The sequence below is a fragment of the Monopterus albus genome, unplaced genomic scaffold, assembly GCF_001952655.1.
Source record: "Monopterus albus unplaced genomic scaffold, M_albus_1.0 scaffold19.1, whole genome shotgun sequence".
Classification (NCBI taxonomy): Eukaryota; Metazoa; Chordata; class Actinopteri; order Synbranchiformes; family Synbranchidae; genus Monopterus; species Monopterus albus.
In genome coordinates this window covers 1,929,424-1,949,830 of record NW_018127899.1, presented here as the reverse complement: position 1 = coordinate 1,949,830, position 20,407 = coordinate 1,929,424, and the positions used below count along the sequence as shown (strand labels likewise).

At 42.7% G+C, this 20,407-nt stretch overlaps 1 protein-coding gene across 1 annotated transcript in view; it reads right to left on the bottom strand.

The window, feature by feature from the left end:
- met (MET proto-oncogene, receptor tyrosine kinase) overlaps positions 1-20,407 on the bottom strand; it is a 63,568-nt gene that overhangs the window by 12,030 nt on the left and 31,131 nt on the right. The window contains exons 6-15 of the mRNA XM_020593453.1: positions 20,218-20,391; positions 18,864-19,021; positions 18,202-18,316; positions 17,736-17,872; positions 17,033-17,197; positions 16,547-16,646; positions 8,278-8,487; positions 5,265-5,414; positions 1,152-1,311; positions 1-125 (exon numbers count right to left, since the gene is read on the bottom strand). The exon at positions 1-125 is cut by the window's left edge and continues 4 nt beyond it. Coding sequence (XP_020449109.1) covers positions 1-125; positions 1,152-1,311; positions 5,265-5,414; positions 8,278-8,487; positions 16,547-16,646; positions 17,033-17,197; positions 17,736-17,872; positions 18,202-18,316; positions 18,864-19,021; positions 20,218-20,391 — 1,494 coding nt within the window. The remainder of the gene's footprint in view (positions 126-1,151; positions 1,312-5,264; positions 5,415-8,277; positions 8,488-16,546; positions 16,647-17,032; positions 17,198-17,735; positions 17,873-18,201; positions 18,317-18,863; positions 19,022-20,217; positions 20,392-20,407) is intronic.

Here is a 20,407-nt window from a genome sequence, read left to right as displayed (position 1 = left end):
GGTTGTTCTATAGTCGACTGACTCGTGGGAGACCATTTCGTTAGTGGGGCTGACACTCCTTGCGTTAGCCAGCCTGTCCAGATGCTGGATGTGACCCCGGCCATCATACCACACCTCAGATAGATCTAGAGATGGGGGGGATGGAAGGATGGAAAGAGACGGGTGAAGAAGGAATGACAGAGATATAAAAGGATAAAAAAGCATATGAACAAAAAGGTGACAGTGAGACAGGGTGATGAGACAAAGGGGAGGGAGGGAGAGAGGGATGAGAAACAGTAATGAGAGAGTAAAAGACGCGAGAGGAAAAAAGGGGAAGGAGATGAAAAAGGAAGGAAAAGATAAAGGGGAGGTGGGAGAGATGAGAATATTACTAAGAAAGGCCAAGCGTTTCACCAGTGCGCCCCACACACAAACTTTCTGTAAACCCACTAGGCAAAACAAGACCCAGCCAGCAGACACACATGCACACAGGTTAGAGAAGACTTGACTCCAGTTGCAAATATTCCAATACATGAATACACACACACACACACACACACACACACACACACACCAGGGCTGGTCAATCCACATATTTGAACTAGCTCAAAACATAAACAAATTGGACTTAGCACTGTTATAGTGCATTTCACTACATGCATGTAAATACATAATGTATAAGATATCAAGTTTAAGCACTATTTATAGTATATATGTGTATTTATAGTTCCTAACTTTATTTCCACTTGTTCTTGACAAAGTTACAATACATTCTGGCTTTTACAAATAATTTGCATCAGTTTATTTAATCATTTCATTCCTCTTGACCTACTTCTGAGTCATGCTGGTTTTTATGACATAATATTTGAAATTTAATCCATTTACAAATATTTCTGCCAAATCTCATTGTTGAAAACATTTCATAAACAAACTGGGCTTAGCCTGACTGTAGGGTCTGATTAGCATGATTTTTCAGAGCTCATATTATTGCATTGCTTGTGCTGTAATGTTAGAGATGACGTTACAAAGGACTGTCAAATCGATGCTAGTCGGTCACTGTCTAACATTAAAGCTGACGTAAGTGTGTCTCAGTATACAGTATGTGGCAGCAGAAGAAGTGAAGTGACCTTTGACCCGCTGACCCCAGCACAGCCTAACACGTCTGCCCTTACCATCGATCCTCTTGTTCCTCTTCCACATGAACAGCATTCCCAGCAGCAGCAGCAGCAGCAGCAGGCTGACACACATACAGCCTATGATCAGGCCTGTATAGTTCTGCTCCTGTGCCAGTGTCACCTTGCCCAGGTGCCTGATGGAGTCCGCCTGGCGCCACTGAAAGAGGTGAAGGTGTCAGAGTGAATGAAATGAACATTAATAATAACAACAGGGAGGGAGCTGTTACTTTAAATGTCAAATTCAATCTGGACATGTGCTAGAAGAGTGACAACAGGTCTGGTGAAATGCCAGAAAGGTGAACAGTGGCAGTGTCTGGAGCCAGCAGTAGTTACCACTCTGAGCTGTCTACTATTTCTATCACAATGTACAGTGTACATATTGACAAATAGATTGTTTTGCCTTTTTGCTCCTATGCTCTTTCCTGTTTTAAATGCACACATTTTCCTATTTTTCTGGTTGCCTTACAAACACATCAAGACCCTCTGTTCCCTGTGTGTTTAAACATACCTGGCCAATAAGCGTGATTCTGATTCTAAATTCAGGCAAATGCTTGATAAACATTGGCCACCACATGTTTCGTGCATGGAGTACACAAGCCATGAAACTGACATCCAGACATATGGTATCACACACATAGTCTGTTGCCACAGTCTGGAGGCAGATTACATCAGTGATATTGCTTTTGCCATTATTTGGTTTAGTGGAAATGAAGTTTCTGCTGGTGCAGATGGGACACTGTGTGTGTGTGTCTGTGTGTATATGAGCATGTATAAGGGAGACTGTCTGGGCACGTCTGGAGATAGGGGACATAACAGTGCGTGTATGTGTAGGCTTGTGGAGCTAAGGGATATTGGCTGACCCTCCCTAGAGATAAAGGCTTTCCCTCCGAAGACCAGTTCGCTAGTCAACAGTGATGAGGCTGATAACATTTGGACTGCAGCCCGCCGCTGTTTCCCCAGAAGGCCATCAATGGGTATTATCTTTAGATATAAGGACGTCTGAATTGCAGCATCTAATATTGACTTGTATCATGACGATTATGCACTTCTCTTATCAAACATCTCAGGTGGTTTGCAGGGCTATTTGTTGCAAACAAGGATGCTAAATTTCATGTTTGCAGAACACAATATATGAGGCTCCATCATGTTGTATGCTTTAAAATAGACAAAATTCTAAATTAAACAGGTGTGTATAATCAGCGTGTGATGTTCAGTTTTCTTCCTGAGTTAAGTGGTGCACATAAATCCCTTAACATCCCTTAACCACTTGAGTGAAATTTTGAGAAAAAGATAAGACACTTTGCAAAAGCAGGAAAATTAGGGCTTAGTGTATTTTGGTATGTCTTGAATATATGGTTCAAAATGTTTTTCTTGAAGCCCTCGCTCCTATCTGAAAACACCTGATATTCTGTGTTGATGGTCTCAATCACTGAAACATTTCTTGCTGTCAAATCTATTTTATCTGCTGGAAATACATTTAAATTTATGTAAATGTTGTCACTTGATCTTAAGCAAAGAATCACAATACACCAAACCCACTATCTTGCTACAAGCTAGTGTATAAAGGCCACGGTATGCTAACACCTGGACATAGGAATAAAGCTTAACCTCTCACACTAAGGTGGCAGATTTGAAACATATTAAAGCTTCAAACACTGCTTGAGGTTGTATGATGGAGATATTCACTCAGGATTTGACTACCATGAACCTGCGAACAAAGTTCCCTGCAGACCTACCTCTTTCATGGTATTAATCCAGGATAAGACCCCAAACCTCCCAAATAATAGCAACCTGTAGTTATAGGCAGCTACCTCCTTATACCCTCAGATGTTACTGTACTGAGAAATGTTTTATAAACCAGTACACTCTGTCTCTTTCAGGAAGTGTTACATTTTGTCTGAAATAACTAATAAAAGCCAGGACACTGGCCACTTAAGACCATATTTGTTTTGCACAGTATTTAGATGACATAAGATGTTATTAAGGATGGGATATTCAAAGGATAGTGTATATTATGTACTAAGTAAACAGCTGGATATTTTATATAAAATATTTTCAGATATAACTTTCTAAAAATCATTTTAGCAGTTCAGTGTTGGTCTACTGTCAACACTGAATTGTTGTGTAATATCAAACACTCACTGTGAATCGTGAGTGGTTAACCATTACCACTTAAAAGTGTAAACCCACTAAAACCATAAGAATTAATAACATCAAAACTTGACTCAATAAACACAGAGTATTAAACCTTTTCAGGAATTTTATATAGAAGCTTAAAAGAGTTACAGCAAAGCAGCAAGCAATAAGATATAAACCTTAAAATCATCAATAATTGCCTTGATTGGCTTACAGTCTAAATAAATTACCATTTCGAAGCATAAATCTAAAATGATCATACTGATTATAATTTTATTACTCTTTCTTGTAAACATTTTTGCTGTTCTTGTGGGAATTCCAACTGAGAAGAGACAATTTGTTCAATAGCCTCCTGCAGCTCTTCTCATAAAGTTATTTCTGATGCCAGATCATCAGAGGCCAGTTCTGCTGTTATGGCCTGTGTTTCAGTTCTCTTCAGGACCCATATTTACATCTTCGCTGACACTAGAAAGAAGGTAGAAGGTTGTTTTATTCTTCTTAAAATAAAAGTTATAAAATGTTGGCATTGTTAGATTTACCTCATAGGATTCTTGAAGGGTAAGTTAATGCCAGGGTTATAAGCAGGGTTTCAATTCCTTAATGGCTGACTTTTTAAGTCTGACCACAGCCAGAATCACTGATGGGTGTGGTCAGGTGTGGTGTTACACCTGCAATCACACCCAGCAATGATGTCACAGGATCATGAAGTACACACTCTGAAATGCAGGAGGAATGTGATGTTTTCTGAGAATTTCCCAGAGCGCAGAATGAGGAGCTCAGTATGGCTGATGGCAGAGTGTCCCTGCTGCTGCCTTCTGAGAGCTCATACTGGTTTTACTTTGTATTTTATCATTTAGGACTACAAAAATGATCACAACAAATAAAAAGCAGGCTAGTTTCTGCACACACTTGGTCTTTCGGTCATCGCTGTGTGTTATGTTATTGTTATGTGACAAGCCGGCTTCCTCCTCACAAACAGGTGCTGTTATACAGCATATGACACATTTTACTGCTGAAATTCCTCCTTTGAGGCTTATAATATAAACAGCGTGGAATTTCCTTATGAGTGCATCACAAGCAGCTTTATAACTCTGCTGTGTTGTACTCACTGATCTCAGAGCAGATGTTTGGTACAGAATACGAAAACACTTGATTTATTGCTGATGATGCATTCAAACTGGAACTAATAATGAATGATTCCTTGACTGATCCCCCCTCCCACTGGTTTGAAATGAGCTCATTTGTATTAGATGAATGTAAGAAACTGTAATAATTCAGTTTCTTTGCAGTGAAGTATTTTGGGGTAAAGTTTAAAATAAAAAGAATATTTTTTTACATCCAGGTATGTCATAACAATTCTGTTACTGAAACAGAAAACTGTTGCGTTTCTCACTTGAAAAGCATTATGAGCTAACTCGTTAACATGCAAATACAGTTAATCCGCAGCATCAGTAAACAGCTCAACACACCCTAACTCACAGACACAAACACGCACGCCCTGCACGGCCATCACCGGCTCCATTTCAAACACGCCCATGGCTTTCTATGTTGCCAACATGCAGGGAAGGTGGGAACAAGTTTTCCATTGCGTGGGCTAAGGAGGATGTGTGTGCGTGTCTGTGTGAGAATGTGTTTGGGTGGGGATACCTAACTGTGCTGAGCTGAGTGCCATTATAAACAAAAGGCTCTTTTAATTAAAGAAAATGTCTTTGTTGACCAACTGTTGAACAGGTGATGGAGAGGTGGTGTGCTTAAATGCATGCACAAATGTACAGGTGTACGCTTGTGTCTGAATCTCCTAATATATGGGTTTGGCCTCTTTAAGTGTGAATGTGTTTACGTGTATACATCACTGTTTATTTGTGTCAATGTGCAGCTTATTCTAACAAAAAAGGCAACAAAAAGCCCCACAATTCTGACCACAAAGTGCTGCTGAAGAGCAAACAAATGCACACTAGTCCAGGTGTGTCTCACCTCCACCTGCAGCTCCTTGGCAGTGGCAGCCTGCAGCTCAGTGGGGACAGTACACTCCAGTGTGTTTCCAACCAAAGTCAGACTCTCACAGCTGTGGTTGGAAACAGTCAGAACCTGGCACTTCATCGCCTCCCTGTCCATCCGGTCGCCCTGCAGCCGAGCAAAAGACGAGGAGAGCGAGAGAGAGGAGAAAAGGAATGGGGGAGAAATCAGGGACAGAGTGGGGAAAAGGAGACACAGACATGGCAAGATCAGTACAGCAGGGGTCAACTGCCAGATCAGACATTACAAAGGTCAAAGGTCACTGCTCCCAGGGAGTAGACAAAAGGCTTTATTTTGAAACGGTTCAATTGAGCATTAATTGCCTAGACTCAAAAGTCTGGCTGCATGAGAGGCAATTTAGACGGCACCTCTTTGTCCAAATAAAGGTCTGCTAGTCCGGTCAGGTCCACCGTCTGCCTACAGAGAGTGAAAAATACATGTAACCTGATCTGAGGATGGAGAACTTCTCATATTTTGGAATAAACACACTCTATGAATTTACCACAAACTAAGTGGCATTGGAAAAATCTGAAGGTAAGTATATTCTAGCAGCTGGAAATAATAATTTGATTCCTGAGGCAAAATCTTAATTTTAGTTACTATTTAGAATATTACAGTCAAGTTGCAGTAAGTTAAGAACGGCCCGTGCTGACCCCTGTGGGGGTGGTCGGGGAGGGCCTAACGTCCATTGTCCCCAGAGGCCTCTGAGAATGACCCTGAACTTTGACATAACGTGATCACAGGCCACACAAGTGTGTTACAGTACAGTCATTAACATCCAAACAAAGACTTGTACAGTGAGGCCAGTAGGTGACATGTGTGCCTGGTTTACAAACTGATCAACTTTATAGCCTGGAACCATATTTTAGCAGCAAACCTGTGGCTTATTTAGGACAATATGGAAACATCTCATGGAAAAAAAAAAGCGTAGAAAACACCCTGAGAGAGGTGAGGTAATACTGGGCTAAATCAGGCGCCTCAGGTTAAAGAGGCAGGTTTCTGTTCTTGGCAGAGCTCAGAATGATTCATGATGATTGAAAAGGCATAAAGTCAGCTTGTTGCTGCTGATATGAGTAAGACAGAGCGACACACTCTGGTCTTGTGACTCCCAGTAGGATGAACAACAAACACCCCCTCTGAGATGTGAATGGAAGCACACACAGCTACTGTCCATGTGACTGTGTGCGTGTACTCAGTGAGTTAATGAGTGCGTGGTGTTTGACGGGAAGCCATGAACCAAAAACGTGGTCTAGTTTGCTCTTCGATCTTTCCGTTTTCAGACTCGCTCCTGTTCCCTCGCTTTCTCTTCTCATTCTCTCGCTCTGTCTCTCAGGCACACACACATAAACACACTTGTCTGAATGCAACAGAAGGCAATAAACGGAATGATAACATTCCTTGCGTGACAGCTTGGGATTTTCCAATTTGACACAGAGTGGAGGCCTGCACCTGTTCCTGCACTCCCTCGCTCTCTCACACACACACTGCCACACTGCACTGTGGCAGTCTACAAACACAGCCAAACAAACCACTAACTCACACTACTGTTTACAATTAGGCACCACGCAAAGACAACACTTCATAACAAGTTCATTCAATACAATCCTGGTTCAGTGTGTTTTCAGGCTGGAAGCGTGACAGTGTTGGACACACTGCAGAATTATTAGAGTCATTAAAACACCGTAACAGTAATACCGATCACTCAAAATAAACTGTTACAATAGTAATTGGAAGTGAGATGCTTCTCAGTCTCCCGTGAAGTGACTGGCAGCGATAAAAACCTGGCCACCAGCCAAAGCCAACAGCCTCGCTCCTTCATGTGCCACAGAGCTGTCAGTCACAGCTAGATATTCCTGTATTTTTGGCTGCCATTTTGGGGCTGGAGTTATCAGATGGAGGTAAATGAACCCCACATTTGCCCTTTACTGGAGACCACTGCAGGGCAGAGTTAACAGATGGCGTTAAATGTGGCCTGTTTTGGTGTGATGCCTGGCATCATTCTCTACTGGGTAAAAAGTGGGGATTTGTCTGGATTGAACGAAGGAATGAAGAGGGCATAGAAGTTGGGTTGGTGGTGGATTTAGCATCAGGGCCAAGGTCATGTCTGGGAAAAAAGGAGAAAGGAAAAAAAAAAAAAAAACTGCCAGGATCCGCTGCGAAATCTTCAGCACAGCTGCCACAAACCACTGAGCTGCCTTCAACAGAAAAATGAAAGAAAGCAGAGAGGAGAAATATGCACTTCATTGTTTTCTGAAAACAGACTCTGGGGACTGATGGCTGCTTTGAAAAGCAGCATTAACATGTCAAGAGCTTTGACCTCGGCAGACAGAACAATGCAAGTCAACAGAGAGAATACACAGGGAGGTATAGCAGTGGGGGCAGGACTGGGAGGTGGCGTGGGGGGTGTAAACAATGGGAAACAGACTCCACTTCCTGTTTTTCTTCAAGTATTGTTTCCTTCTCAACCTGACCTGGACCAAGGATGGCTGTACGTGTGAATATGTGGAAGAGAGGCAAAGTGCAGCGGCCGGCAGCGTGAACATCAGCCTGACTCCAAACTTCATCTCATTCAGTAAAGTTCTGTGTGAATTCAAATGAAAAACAAATGATGCCCTGCTGTTAGCACAACTCTGCAGAGTGGTGCAGAGCCTCGGTATTAGTCGTACTTTGGTTCATGATTTGGTTCGGCTCTTGTTGTGCTCATTCAGTGAAGCACTTCTTAAGCTTTGGACGATTCGAGTTTCTGCACCTGTTTCAGGTGTCTGCCCTGCTGCAGTTCTCTTGAGCAAGACTTTGCCATAGGGTGCAGTTCTGTAGCTAAAACATAGCTTTAACATCTGACTTTTAGTGTTCCTGTCACTGCCACCTGCAGCATTGAACACTGAATGAAAAAGACAAAGTGACAACTAATTGTCAAGACACCTTCATTTTCATAGAAGACTGAGGATGTCTACTGTAAAAACTCTCTCACCTTGAGCTCCACAATGCTCTTGTTGTCCTTGGAAGTGAGCTTGGGGTCCTGGAAAAGGGGGTCTTCCACGTAGATCAGGTCCCACTGATCCGTGGAGTAGCCATCCAGGACAAATGCCACCTTGGTGACTACTGGGGGCTGAAGAGCCAGTTTAGCCAGAGAGGGTGTGGTGCACTGGATGGATGTTCGGTTCTCGCCAAACACACAGCTCTGGAGGAGAAAAATTAAAGGTTAGGAAAACAGAACACTAAAGTTATCTGTACACACATGCATCTGTGCGCACAAGTTAAAACTGTGAGAACTGCCTTGAGTGCGCACACAAATGTAAAGGTCATTATTGCTGGATTAAGTGAGTTTGGTTGTGTGCCTAACCCTGCTGATCCAGTTTCACACCTGTTTACTTTTGACTGCACACAACTGGAACTGATCTCAGACCACTTTCTTCAGTTTTGTGCACGCAGGGCCAGAAAAAACCTTCACATTTACCAAATTTTCCATTCTAATCACATTCAGATGTGACCATCATTGTGAAAGTCCCTGCACCCTACAAACAGAAAGAACACACTGACACACTCACATTGATTCCTCTGAAAACCTGCATTTGATTTCTTGACCCCTGAACCTAGTCCTCACTTGTGCATAAAGAAAAACACCCTAAACTCAAGCTTATCTTAATGTGAAAATACTAAAATAAACGGGGACAAAAGTTCACGTATACAAACACATACACATGCGCTGCGTACAACATCTCAGCTCAGCTGCTCCTAGCAAAGACTGCTCCCTCCAGGTCCTCAGTCGGTCACATTGTAGAGCAGTGATGCTGTAATCCTCAGTTTGGCAGCTTCTTTTCTACTCACTACGTGACAGCGCCTGTTTTCAGCCGCTGCTTTGTTTGTACGCGTGGCCTCAGGGCATAACAGAGTTTAATTCCATGTTGGAGTCAGTCCAGGTAGGCCTCCCAAGCTTTTGTGCTCAATTAGACTCCTCAACCCCCCACAGTGAGAAACAGAAATCTTGGAAAACAGAAAACACCTTAAGTTCCTTTTTCTTGCAGTGTGGCAGAGATTCAGCAAACAGGGGTAGAGACACTGAGGTCTCCTGTGTTTACATGGCAAAGATCTAAACCTCATGTGGTTGCATTAAGGTCAGAACTTTACTGGCTGCTCAAGAGGAGTATCCATATCAGAGCTGGGCTTTGTGTTTGCTCATTTGTTTGTGTGTAAACATTTCTGGCCATATGCAGTTATTAAGTGAAGTGGCACAGAGCCAGAGACATCAGGGAAATCCACTGTGAACCTGTGTATGGCAGAAGTCACATAAGCACAAGTCACATCTAGTTACCAGTCCAATGATTTCATTTAGATCTTTAGTCAGAAGCAGTCTCCTTATAGTTTATTAATGTGCCAAATGAACTGTACTTGGCTTTGGGGCAATTAAATCTGATCAACTGGTTCCTTACTAAATATCTTTTAAATGATCAAATACAACATTTGCATTTCATTTCCCTGCAGTCTTATCCCTGACTGAACTATATATACAGGAGGCCTCCACACATGGAGCTTTAATTACACAGAGAATATGGCTCATCCACCCTGTTCTCCCCTACTGTTTCATAAAAACACATATTCCTACACAAGTACATGTGGTTTTCATGAGAGCTTAACACTGAACAACAGTGAAGCGCTGTAAAACGTGTACAGTACAGTAAACAGTAAAGTCACTGAGCCATCAACTGTTTCACAAACACAGGGTGGGAGGACATTTGGGGAGGTAGGCATCTTGTAATGGGAACAGCCTCCAAATACTGGGATCTGGATCTGGGGCAGCGTTCCCAGAAACAAGAAATCAGTAGACAGGGAAAAACAGGGGTATGAAAAATAAATGGGCCTGACAGCTGTTGTTGATATGCTTCCACAAGCAAAGCTAAGAGGCTACAAGAGATTATAATTTGATCTATTATTCATTTTTCTGCATGTCAACATGCTGCTTTATCCTTAGATCACAGGAGACACCTCGCCCCTGCAATTTATGTCCAAACTCCACAGTTTAGTTTCCATATTTCTGTGGTGGAGCTGAGACCAGGAGACAAGGAGGATGTGTTTTATGAGTATGAAGATCATGGTTTATTCATTACAGAAAGAAAATTCCAATACAACTGTTAGAAAGTCATTATCAGTGCGATGGCACTATATTCCTCAGAACAGGTGCGCTCCGAACAAACCAGACTTGTTTGGCTGAGAGACCAATGTTGATATTTGCGCTGCAGTAACAGCTAATGATAGTCTGTGTTTGTCTTTTGGGCTACAAAGTTAGATGTCCTTGAGTCAATAACCCATGAGGACAGGAGGAAGAAAAACAAGGTGTTCAAATCAATATGCGTCTTGTAACCTTTGAACACAACAAATGAACCCTACTGTTGAATAAACAGGTGCTTACACTGTTGTTATGGTTATTTAATGGACTCAAAGTGTGACACTGAGGAGACACAGTGGCTTTAATTAAGATCAACAGACACACAGAATGACCCACATCCAGCTGAGTTAAAAGCAGTCCTACTGCTTCCAGTGTCACTGGACGTGTTCTACTAAACCTTAGATGACAAACAAGGCCTCAGTGTGTTGTCTGTTGTGTGCACTGCCTGACTAAATAACTTTCTATGCTCTTTTGACTTGTCTTATTAACAAATCATTATATTGTTTCAGAAGCCTGCAAACTTAATACCTCACAGTTCTCTGCTTGAGTTAGATCTATAGTATGAGCCATTTCTGTATTTTTGCCCTCTCTTTTGTTTTAAAAAGGTTTGTGTGAGTGTTGCGCTCTTACTATCTACGGATGTAGAAACACTTTGCCCGACTCCCCAGAGAGTCGCTCTGACTGCAGTAGCAGCAGCTCTGCTGAAGTGTTGGTCAAACTTCCTCATACACTTCCCAGTCTGATTCCCCAGTGAGCTGTAGCAGCCCGGATGGACACACACACACACACACACACACACACACGAACCAACTCTCAAAGTTACAGCCATTCAAAAACGCTTGAACACAAGCACCGGACACGCACATATAAAATGTGTGTGGGCTTGTGTGTGAGGGTAGCGCTGGGTTGCTTGACAAAAGCAGTCAAATTAACCTCCTGCTACCAAGCACCAATAAGGAGAGAGTAGAAAGAGTGCAGGGTAACCCAGCTCCCTCTCCACCCGATCTCCCAGGGGTGCAGCAAGAGGAAAACTATCCTGTGAATTAGTGGAAACCTCAGTCAGTTTCTTTGTTCAGCTGATGTCTCCTCTTATTTAGCAGAGAGGAGGTGAAGGGCTGTGAGTTGGAGCAGCTGTAAATACAATCACTCCTAGAGCTGGGTTACTGTGGGGCGATGAGAGAACCGGCGATCCCCAAACCTCCGCCATCCCAGAAGGATCATTAGCGTAACAGCCTGCGAAAAAGCCAAGTCATAACGAAGCTCCTACGTACAAACGTGCCTGTCAAATCTAGAGTGATTGATACAAGTGGAGTTTTCCAGTGTCATGCGGTGTTATCCACATAAGACTTTGTCTCCAGTTCAGCTCCGTCTTTGCTTTTTATCTTTCAGTTTCATTGTTTCCTATCAAATGTTTCTGTAACTACACATACTTTTATTACAATGCAAGTTTAATTCAGGTTTTATAGACAAGGCACAGTCTAACAAGTGAAGTGAGAATGGAGGTTTGATTTGCTCACATGACAACTGGGACCCATTTTCATAGCAACTGTGCTGTTTTAATACAGTCACACCAGTAATGCACTAACACAGCCCTGACTGCCCAGTGAGCGGCTCTACTGTGAAGCTCCTTGACTGCATATGGAGGGGAAAATTGTACTCTCTGATACCCCCCAGCTGGATTTTTTTTAGGGGAGGGTGCTTGGGAAAGAGGCTTCACGAGGCATTCAGGTGTCAGCTGGAGGGACTGAGCCTGCTGGGCTGAGGAGCAGCCTGACACTAAACAAACCAATTTGTGAATGCAGGAGACAGGTGCCTGGCTACGGTCAAGCCTCGAGTTAAACCAAGCTATACGTGGTGGTGGTGCAACCCAGTGAACAGTGTTAGTCTGAAGAACTCCACTCCCTGACCTTTGTGATAATCCACTGATCATTGTTTTACTGTTTTGTTGTACAGGTGCTCCCCCTTTGGCTTTGTGACCATGCCAGCTTTTCAGGACAGACTGTTTAAAAAAAAAAAACTTTTATGTTTGTGGGAAAGCTGAGACCAGGCTTTACTGGAGATCAGAGAGGCAGATATCAAGTCAACACTGGGTGTTTTTTTCATGCTCCAGCTGAGATCCCTGAACCAAGACCTGGCTTTCAGCAGCTCTTGGTTTCTTATTATTTCCAATCTGCTTTGGTTTCAAGACCAAAAAACAGATTTAGCCAACTGATTTCAACATCATTCGGCTGCTGTTGCTTCTTGTCGGAGAATAAACTGATCGTACAGCCATCGAGTACAGGTTTATGAACGGAGCTCCAGAGGCATGACAGACTTGCATTACCCAGAGTGCCATTCCGCTGATGACAGAAACCTCTGAGATGTCCATTTGTGAAAGATCCTCGCCTCTCTTTGTAGGGGTTAAGACAATAAGACACTTATACTGTCCCTTCCCATGCTGAGCCTTAACTCATCCCGTTTACTGGAAGGAATTTAACAGGCGACAGCTGGGGCCCTGCGGGGCACAATCCCATCCTAAATCATTAGCAATGATAGCCTTATTTTATACAAGCTGCTTTCTTCATGCTCTCTCTCTCTCTCTAGGAAGCTGCAAATGTGTTTTTGCCACCATTCTCTGATCTGTTTTTCCAGTTTAAACTGCATAAGTAACTTTCAGGGCAAGGATTTGCTTCGACGCACTGCCCTCCAGTCATATGAGCAGAGAAGGGTCTGAAAAAGTGTTCAAAGTAAAAGATTCCCAGTGTGACTTGGAAATGAACTGAACCTCGACCACCCTGGTGAAACCTTCCTGTACATCAAAACGAGGGGTTTTACACACGAATGACTCTACTGATGTGAGATTACAGGTGAAACTACACACAATAAACCTGGCTGTAATGTTCAAGCACAATTCAGAATAAATCAAAACTGAATACTACGTTTCTTTGACTATTGTCAAAGTACTGATTTGCCAGCAGACATGTAAAGTATTGTGAATTTTTAAAGCGTATCCATAAGGAAGTATTTGTTATGCAAAGTATATTAAACTGCATGCAACTACAGCAATATTTCTGCTTTGTCCTGTGTTATTTGCAGGTGAAACAGAAACATCCATGGATTAATTTTCAACAACCTTCTAAATTCTTGTATATCCGGACACAATTGCAAGGCTGTAAACAACATTTTAAAGCCCCCAAAATCTCCAATTCACTCTGCTTTTTTTGACCTTTCAGTCATCTTTTCAAACTTTACTCATTCAGAGAGAGTTTGCAAAACAAACCGCTTCACCTTGTGCAGATGCAAACGTTCACATACAAAAACTTCCAGGTGCAGCAACAAGTGCCTACTGTTGTCCCTCGGAGCTACTCCACTGGGGACAGATAAGCTCAAAGACGTCTCGACAACAACAGCCAACTGTGGGGACAGTTTTAAACACAAGTCCATCTACCTTCTGGGCAAACAGGGGTTTGAACTAGCAATCTCTGGATCCTAAATCTGATTTCAGAGCCCTCAAGCTGTTTGTGTGTAATGAAGCCCGAGTTCCCCAGAGACCCATCAACCACTAACCTGAACACAGGTCAATGACCAGGAAAAGGGAAACTGAAAGATGAGACACTGCAGGGAGTGTGTATGTGTGAGAGAGAGAGAGAGAGAGAGCGAGAGAGAGAGAGGAGAGAGAGCGTGTGTGTGAGAGAGAGAGAGAGAGAGAGAGAGACAGAGGAAGAAAGACAGATTAGAAACAAAAGAAGATTCTGTCACTAAGTCTTATTTTATGAGCGTACGTGTTTTGTATCACCGAGTGTGTGCGTGTGTTTACCGAGCGTATCATTATCTCCTGACTGAACCTGCAGCAGCGTGTGCATCTGCATGACAGATAACATCATTACAAAGCTGTGCCTGTCCTCAAACTGCCTCCTCTAGACAAACATCGCACACACACAGAGAACAACACACCTTTGCTTTGTGTCAAGGGCTATTTGTTTTACTAAATAACATCTTTACCGTGAAAGAATATGTACTCTGGTGAAGCTACTAGTATCTTCTAATGAAATAAGACAGACTGTGACAGACTCTAGCTTGCAGCACTTGATAAAACATCAAACTGCCTCTGTCGATGAAAAATGGTGCTCAGTTTCTCTCTTTTCTTTCAAAGGATGTCGTATAATTTCAGTAGCAACTGCAATGAAACCCAAGCTGTGAGCCTGCTATCCATGTGCACTATGAGAGAAGGTCAGTGGGTTCACACGGAGGGAAGCCATGGTGGGTAGGTACTGCCATCAGTATTATTACCTCAGACAGCACTGAGTCTTTTGTTGCTGTAATATGAAAACTTTGGTAGGACTGCACAACACTGGCCAAACATATCTGGAATCTTATTTTTACTTAATATTACAGTATGTCTGCAATATGGATTGGGAAACAGATTTTCCCATGAAGTAGTGTTAAAAATATTAAACGGAGGGGGCGGAGCAAACCTTTCCATCTTATGAGAATCTTGGACAAGGAGTCATTAAAGTCAAGTAAGAAAAAATTGCCAGTGCAATAAGAATATTTCAACCTTATTCCAACAAATCAGCGTGTGTGAACACTTTTCTAGTGGCACTGTTTCGATATGTAAAGAATAACATCTCTGCATTGGAATAAAATCTATTTGGAACACATGTTTTCACTTGTATTATAAAAAAACAAAACTGTAAAAACTTAATTGAAGACTAAATGAGTTGATAGGAAGGAGCTTTGTGCCGTGAGTAGTCTTGTTTCTATCTAATATAAACAGACAAACTGGACCAACTGCATTTAGTCTGAAAGATGTCAGTATGCAGCCCTTTGTCTATGAGCCTCCTGTTCAGGCAATTACAACACACAAGCTCTAGTTACCACTGGGATGAGTCAGCAGCACAGATGAAACCTCAGATTGCCTTTACAACAAAATACAAGCCTCGCTGCCTTTGACTTATGACCTGGTAAACATTTTATATGCTTTTAACACTTGAGCTACATCAATTTCAGATGCGTTAACGGCCTGCAGACAGTGCGGCGAAAGCCTGCAGTGTGTCAGGGTTGAATAATGTAAACCATCTCTGGGCTGCTGGTGTAAAGCAGCAGTGATATGCTTTGAGCACGCATGTGTGTGTGTGTGTGTGTGTGTGTGTGTGTGTGTGTGTGTGTGTGTGTGTGTGTGTGTGTGTATCCACTTCCCGCAATAAGTAGAATAAAGCCTGACGGAGGTGAGCAGAGCCAGAGCATCCTAAAGGCTGAGCTCAGCTACTGTGCGTGAGTCAGAGGTGAACACTGGATCCCACAGATCAGACTGTGTGGATTTTCCATTTCCTTTCTTCTCATGTTTGTCTGACACTTTATTTCTTTTCCATTGTCAAGAACAATTTTTTACTTGTAGTATATATAATGGCAATACCATGCATGTGATAGCAAGGCATTTGAAACGTTGTTCTTTCAATTTTCCATGCTGCTACTAATATGTATTTCTCCTGGGTTTGTTCTAACCAAACAGACCCTGTATATAGGGAGTCAAAATCTGGGAGTAAATCTGGAACTAAACGTTTCTTTGGATCTCTGTTTTTGTTTTCACTGCATCTCAAGAACCGAAACAATAAAAATAGCATTTCATTTTTCAGATGTCAATGTGATGTTTGAACAGGTGTTGGAAAGGAGACGTGCAGAGATGCAAAAAGGAGACTGACCAGACGCCTGTCTCCAAAGTAGCAAGGACCCCCGCTTCTACAGAAATGTAATGTTAACAACAATCTCCACCTCAAGTGCTAATGCTGATATAAGTAAGAGGCTGGTGCAGTGATGATGCTTGTGACTGACCTATCAGTCATGTCAAGGCCTTTCTTCTCTATTAGTAACCTAGAAAGTATTACCTCCAGAGCCCAGACTTTTTAGAAGGCAGGAGCCACAACCTGCGCTATAACCACATAGTCAGAATGTAAACACCAAACAATAATCGTGAGCTCTAGAAAAGGTTCCTATACACTCAAAGATACAGAGTGTATATTTGGCTAACTCCATTTTAAGCTTTGCTATTCAAATTATGTAGAACACATTTTGCAGTACCAAGCCTTCTTGTACTCACCACATGGAAGACCTCAGCATCCTGACCCGTGGTGAGGACCATCTGGGGATGGAGGCCGGACTGGAGGAAGAAGCCGTGAGCAGACACTGTGCAGCCTCCACTACAGCGAGTGGGATGAGAGAAGATATTAGCATTAGCACCAGACAGAGACACAGTAGAAGCCCGCTGGGAGCGTGTTGCCGTTAGCATTAGCAGTTTGGCCACTCATCACCTCCCACTTGTTTCCTCCTGTCGTAAAGCTTAAACAATAATCTGTCTCTGATCATTCACAGTCAAATTCACCCTAGCTTTCTGTTTTTTGCAACTCCTCTAGGTGAAAAAACATGCAAGAGGAAAAATATGCTGAGCTGACAGTGACAAACGGTAACATCTAAACCATTCCTGCAAACCTAAAGACATAAAGCAGTTTAGTGCTGGCTGCTACACAAATGTGGAAAATAACACAGAGAGGATGAAAACCCCATTCTGTATGAATGTGAGTCTAACCTGACGAAGGAGCGTGAGGGCTGGATGCTGTTGATGATGGGGTCTTGGTTGTAGGTGAAGAGCACGGGTGCGTGGCACTCCACCGAATCCACCGTCAGCTTCACGGGTTGCTCAGAGGGGACGGCATGTGGAGGCGTCTTACAGGTGAGCATGGTGGACGACAGGCTGGTGGTGCAGGTTAGGATGAGGGTGGTGGGGTGAGGGCAGTGAGTAAACACACAGGACATAGTGTTGTGTTAGTGTGTACAGGAGTGGCCATTGTCCAAGCCCCTATTCATGCATTACTCTTGCATTAGTCCTGCAGATAATTCCTGATAAGCCCTGCCTGAATGGGAAAGCAGCAGGATAAGGAAACGAGTGAATAAAACATAAGGAAAAGAATGAATTAAAGAAAAACCTCTAACATTTTTACCAGTCCTGAGAAAAAAAAAAAAAAAAAATCAATAACAAATCGAGTGATAAAAACAAAAAGAATTCCTCTATTCTACATATGTACAGTACAACTTCGTCCTAAGAAAGAAAAGAATGAACTTTATTTTGAAGAGGCTTCCAGTTATGCAGGGTGTGAAGCAAACAAAATGAGGAAAAGAAGGAAAAGTAAAAGAAACAAAAAAGACAAATGATGGCAAATGGAGTCAGGAAAAGAGAGGGAGAGATGTAGAGAAAGATTAAGAGAGATCAGTGAAGACTGGTGTAAACGTACCTCTGGATCTTACAGACTGCTTTCCCCACAGTCACCTCCTGCTTGTTTCCAGTATCCAGGAAGCTTCCTCTGATGGTCAGCATGGTGTTTCCTGACTTTGGCCCAAATGTGGGGAAGATTTCATGGATCACCGGGTCCTGGACGCAGAGACGACCAGCCACTTTTACCAACTCTGTCTAATCTTTAGATACTAGTGTTCTGCTCAGATTGTTGATTTGTTAGAAGAAAAGTTCTCAGCAAATTGACCAAAAATACAACATGAATTTAACAGAATATTTATTAGTGTTTTTACTGCAGCTTTAACACAAATCATTAAACCATTTTAAGATGTAGTTAAGAACCAAAATACCTATACCTATATACACACAAAAGACAGGTGTATGCTGACTTATTTACACCATGTCAGACGTACTTTCATAGAAGACATTTGACTTTTCCAGCACAATCAAACTGAAGGACTACTTACCACAAAGGTGAAGCCGTCCATCTTGGCTACCTTGTGGCCACTGGTGACCTTCACTGTGTGGCCTGATGAGGTGAAGTTTCCATTGAACACTGGGGAGCACTGTATTTCACTCCACCTAAGCAAGAGCAGCCCCAAACAACACACAGAAAGGCATTAAACAGGGCCCCAGCCATCCAGCATTTATCCTAATTCAATGATCCCGGCAAGAATGCATAAAGAGCTCTGAGATTAGGAAGGCAGTGTTGTTACTTTCCTCCCTAATTTGTAATGAGGTTGCTTGTTGCAAAAAGGGCTTTTGAGTGGGACATGGCCCCAGTGGAAAGTCTGGATGCAGCTTTTTTCCCAGCAATTTTTCAGTTAGAAGAGTCATGTGTTGAATGTAGAAGCTGAATGAGAGCGCGGGGCTCCTTAACATTCCTCCGTCAACAATAACCCCTATTAAACCTGCTCCACTCCTATAGGATGCCAGTGTACGAGCTTGTTGAGGAACCACACAGCACGTCTCGCTCTGCCTGTCAGAGATGGCTTTTCGGATACTGTACAGGAACAATGTTGGTTTCAAAATGCATGCACAGACTAGGCTAGCAATATATGAACAACACACATTACATTAACATTTAATGTATAGCCTGAAACATACACACACACACACACACACACACCTGTTGATGTTGTCCTGTCTGGGCAGTTTGCAGGGAGCTCCTGCCACCTCCACAGTCACCAGGGAGGCCTGGAAACTCTCTGTCTTGTCAAAGCCAAAGTTGCGCCCACATATTGTCACCACTGTGGAGCCTCTTATCGGACCGGAGCTTGGAAAAACCTAATGCACGCACAAGGAACATTTACATTTTGTAAATCTACTCAGACTGAAATCATCATAATAAAATGTGGCAACTTGGCAGAAGTTTAGTAATCAAGCAAAACCATAATCATCTTAATAATTGGTCTTTGTCTCATGTCAGTGTTGAATTAGAGTTGATGTCTTTAAATGAACACAACTTTTGCCATGAATGCTTCGTTTCAAGGATGTTGCTGCTGCTCAACCTCCCATCACGGTGTTCTGTGTGTTGTTTTCTTGTTTTTACTGACAGGGTTGACATTTTATTCTGGAGGTGGTGTTTCCCTCAGCCTTTCACTTCCTCCACCATCTGACATAATAAAAAAAAATCTCTGAACCTGGTTGAAACTCTCTTCCTATTGATATTGATTCCTGTGATTTTTGTGATATGAATATGACTGTATTCTACCAGTGTTCAGGCTTTGAAGTAATGTTATATCCATTTACAAAACCAATGATACTGCAAGTGATGTCAATGGAAAGGACAAGTCGCTCTGACACTAGACGTAAGAAAAATCAAAAACAATACTTGGAAGACAACATGCAAACTTTCTGCAGTGAGATATGAGAGTCCTAGAAGATAAGGTGTTTTCACAGGTTTTGTCCCAGTGGCCTGTTGTTTAACTTGCTGGGTTTTCTTAAAGGGAAACAGTAAAGCAGCAAGAGGTGCAGCTTTGAAGTTAGAATGAACAAACACCACCCACACTGAGTTCAGTAAAGTCTCACAGTGTTAGAGTGGTGTTCAGTAGGTCAGTGCCCTATAAATGTTCCGCTTTATCAGGAGGAGCCATGACCTTCACAAACATCACTTTGCGGCTTAGACACAGTGCAAACACACACACAAGGCTCAACAGACAGTTTGCATGGGCTGTTTTTGGAAATGGAAGCGTGAGAGACGGAGTTTAAACAAAGTTTGAACCTGGCATGATGTGATCACATGACATGTGCCACAGCATACTGAGTCACCAGGAAGCAACAAAGTCTGCTGTTATGTTCAGGTTATTTTCAGCGTTGAAACAGCAGTGAAATATTAATAAGACTGAACACACAGGAAGAAAACAAGACTTCATCTGCTATATTCACACATTTGGCTAACGATATAGTGAAAGAGGCTGGTGAATGATAACATTAATGTGACCCTCCTGCCCTGATCATCACCAACTAGCGACTGTAGTTACCTTAGTGACGACAGGTGTGCAGTAGTCCTGGGTCCAGATGGAGGAGGGGCACTGGCTGGCTCTGGTGCAGCGTCCATTACACCAGCCACACTCTGTCACTCCTGACGACAACAAACAGGAAGTGCAGGTGGTCAGCTGACCACAGCCGGGGCCAATCAGAGGGATCTTAGTGATCTAGGATGAAGAGCGT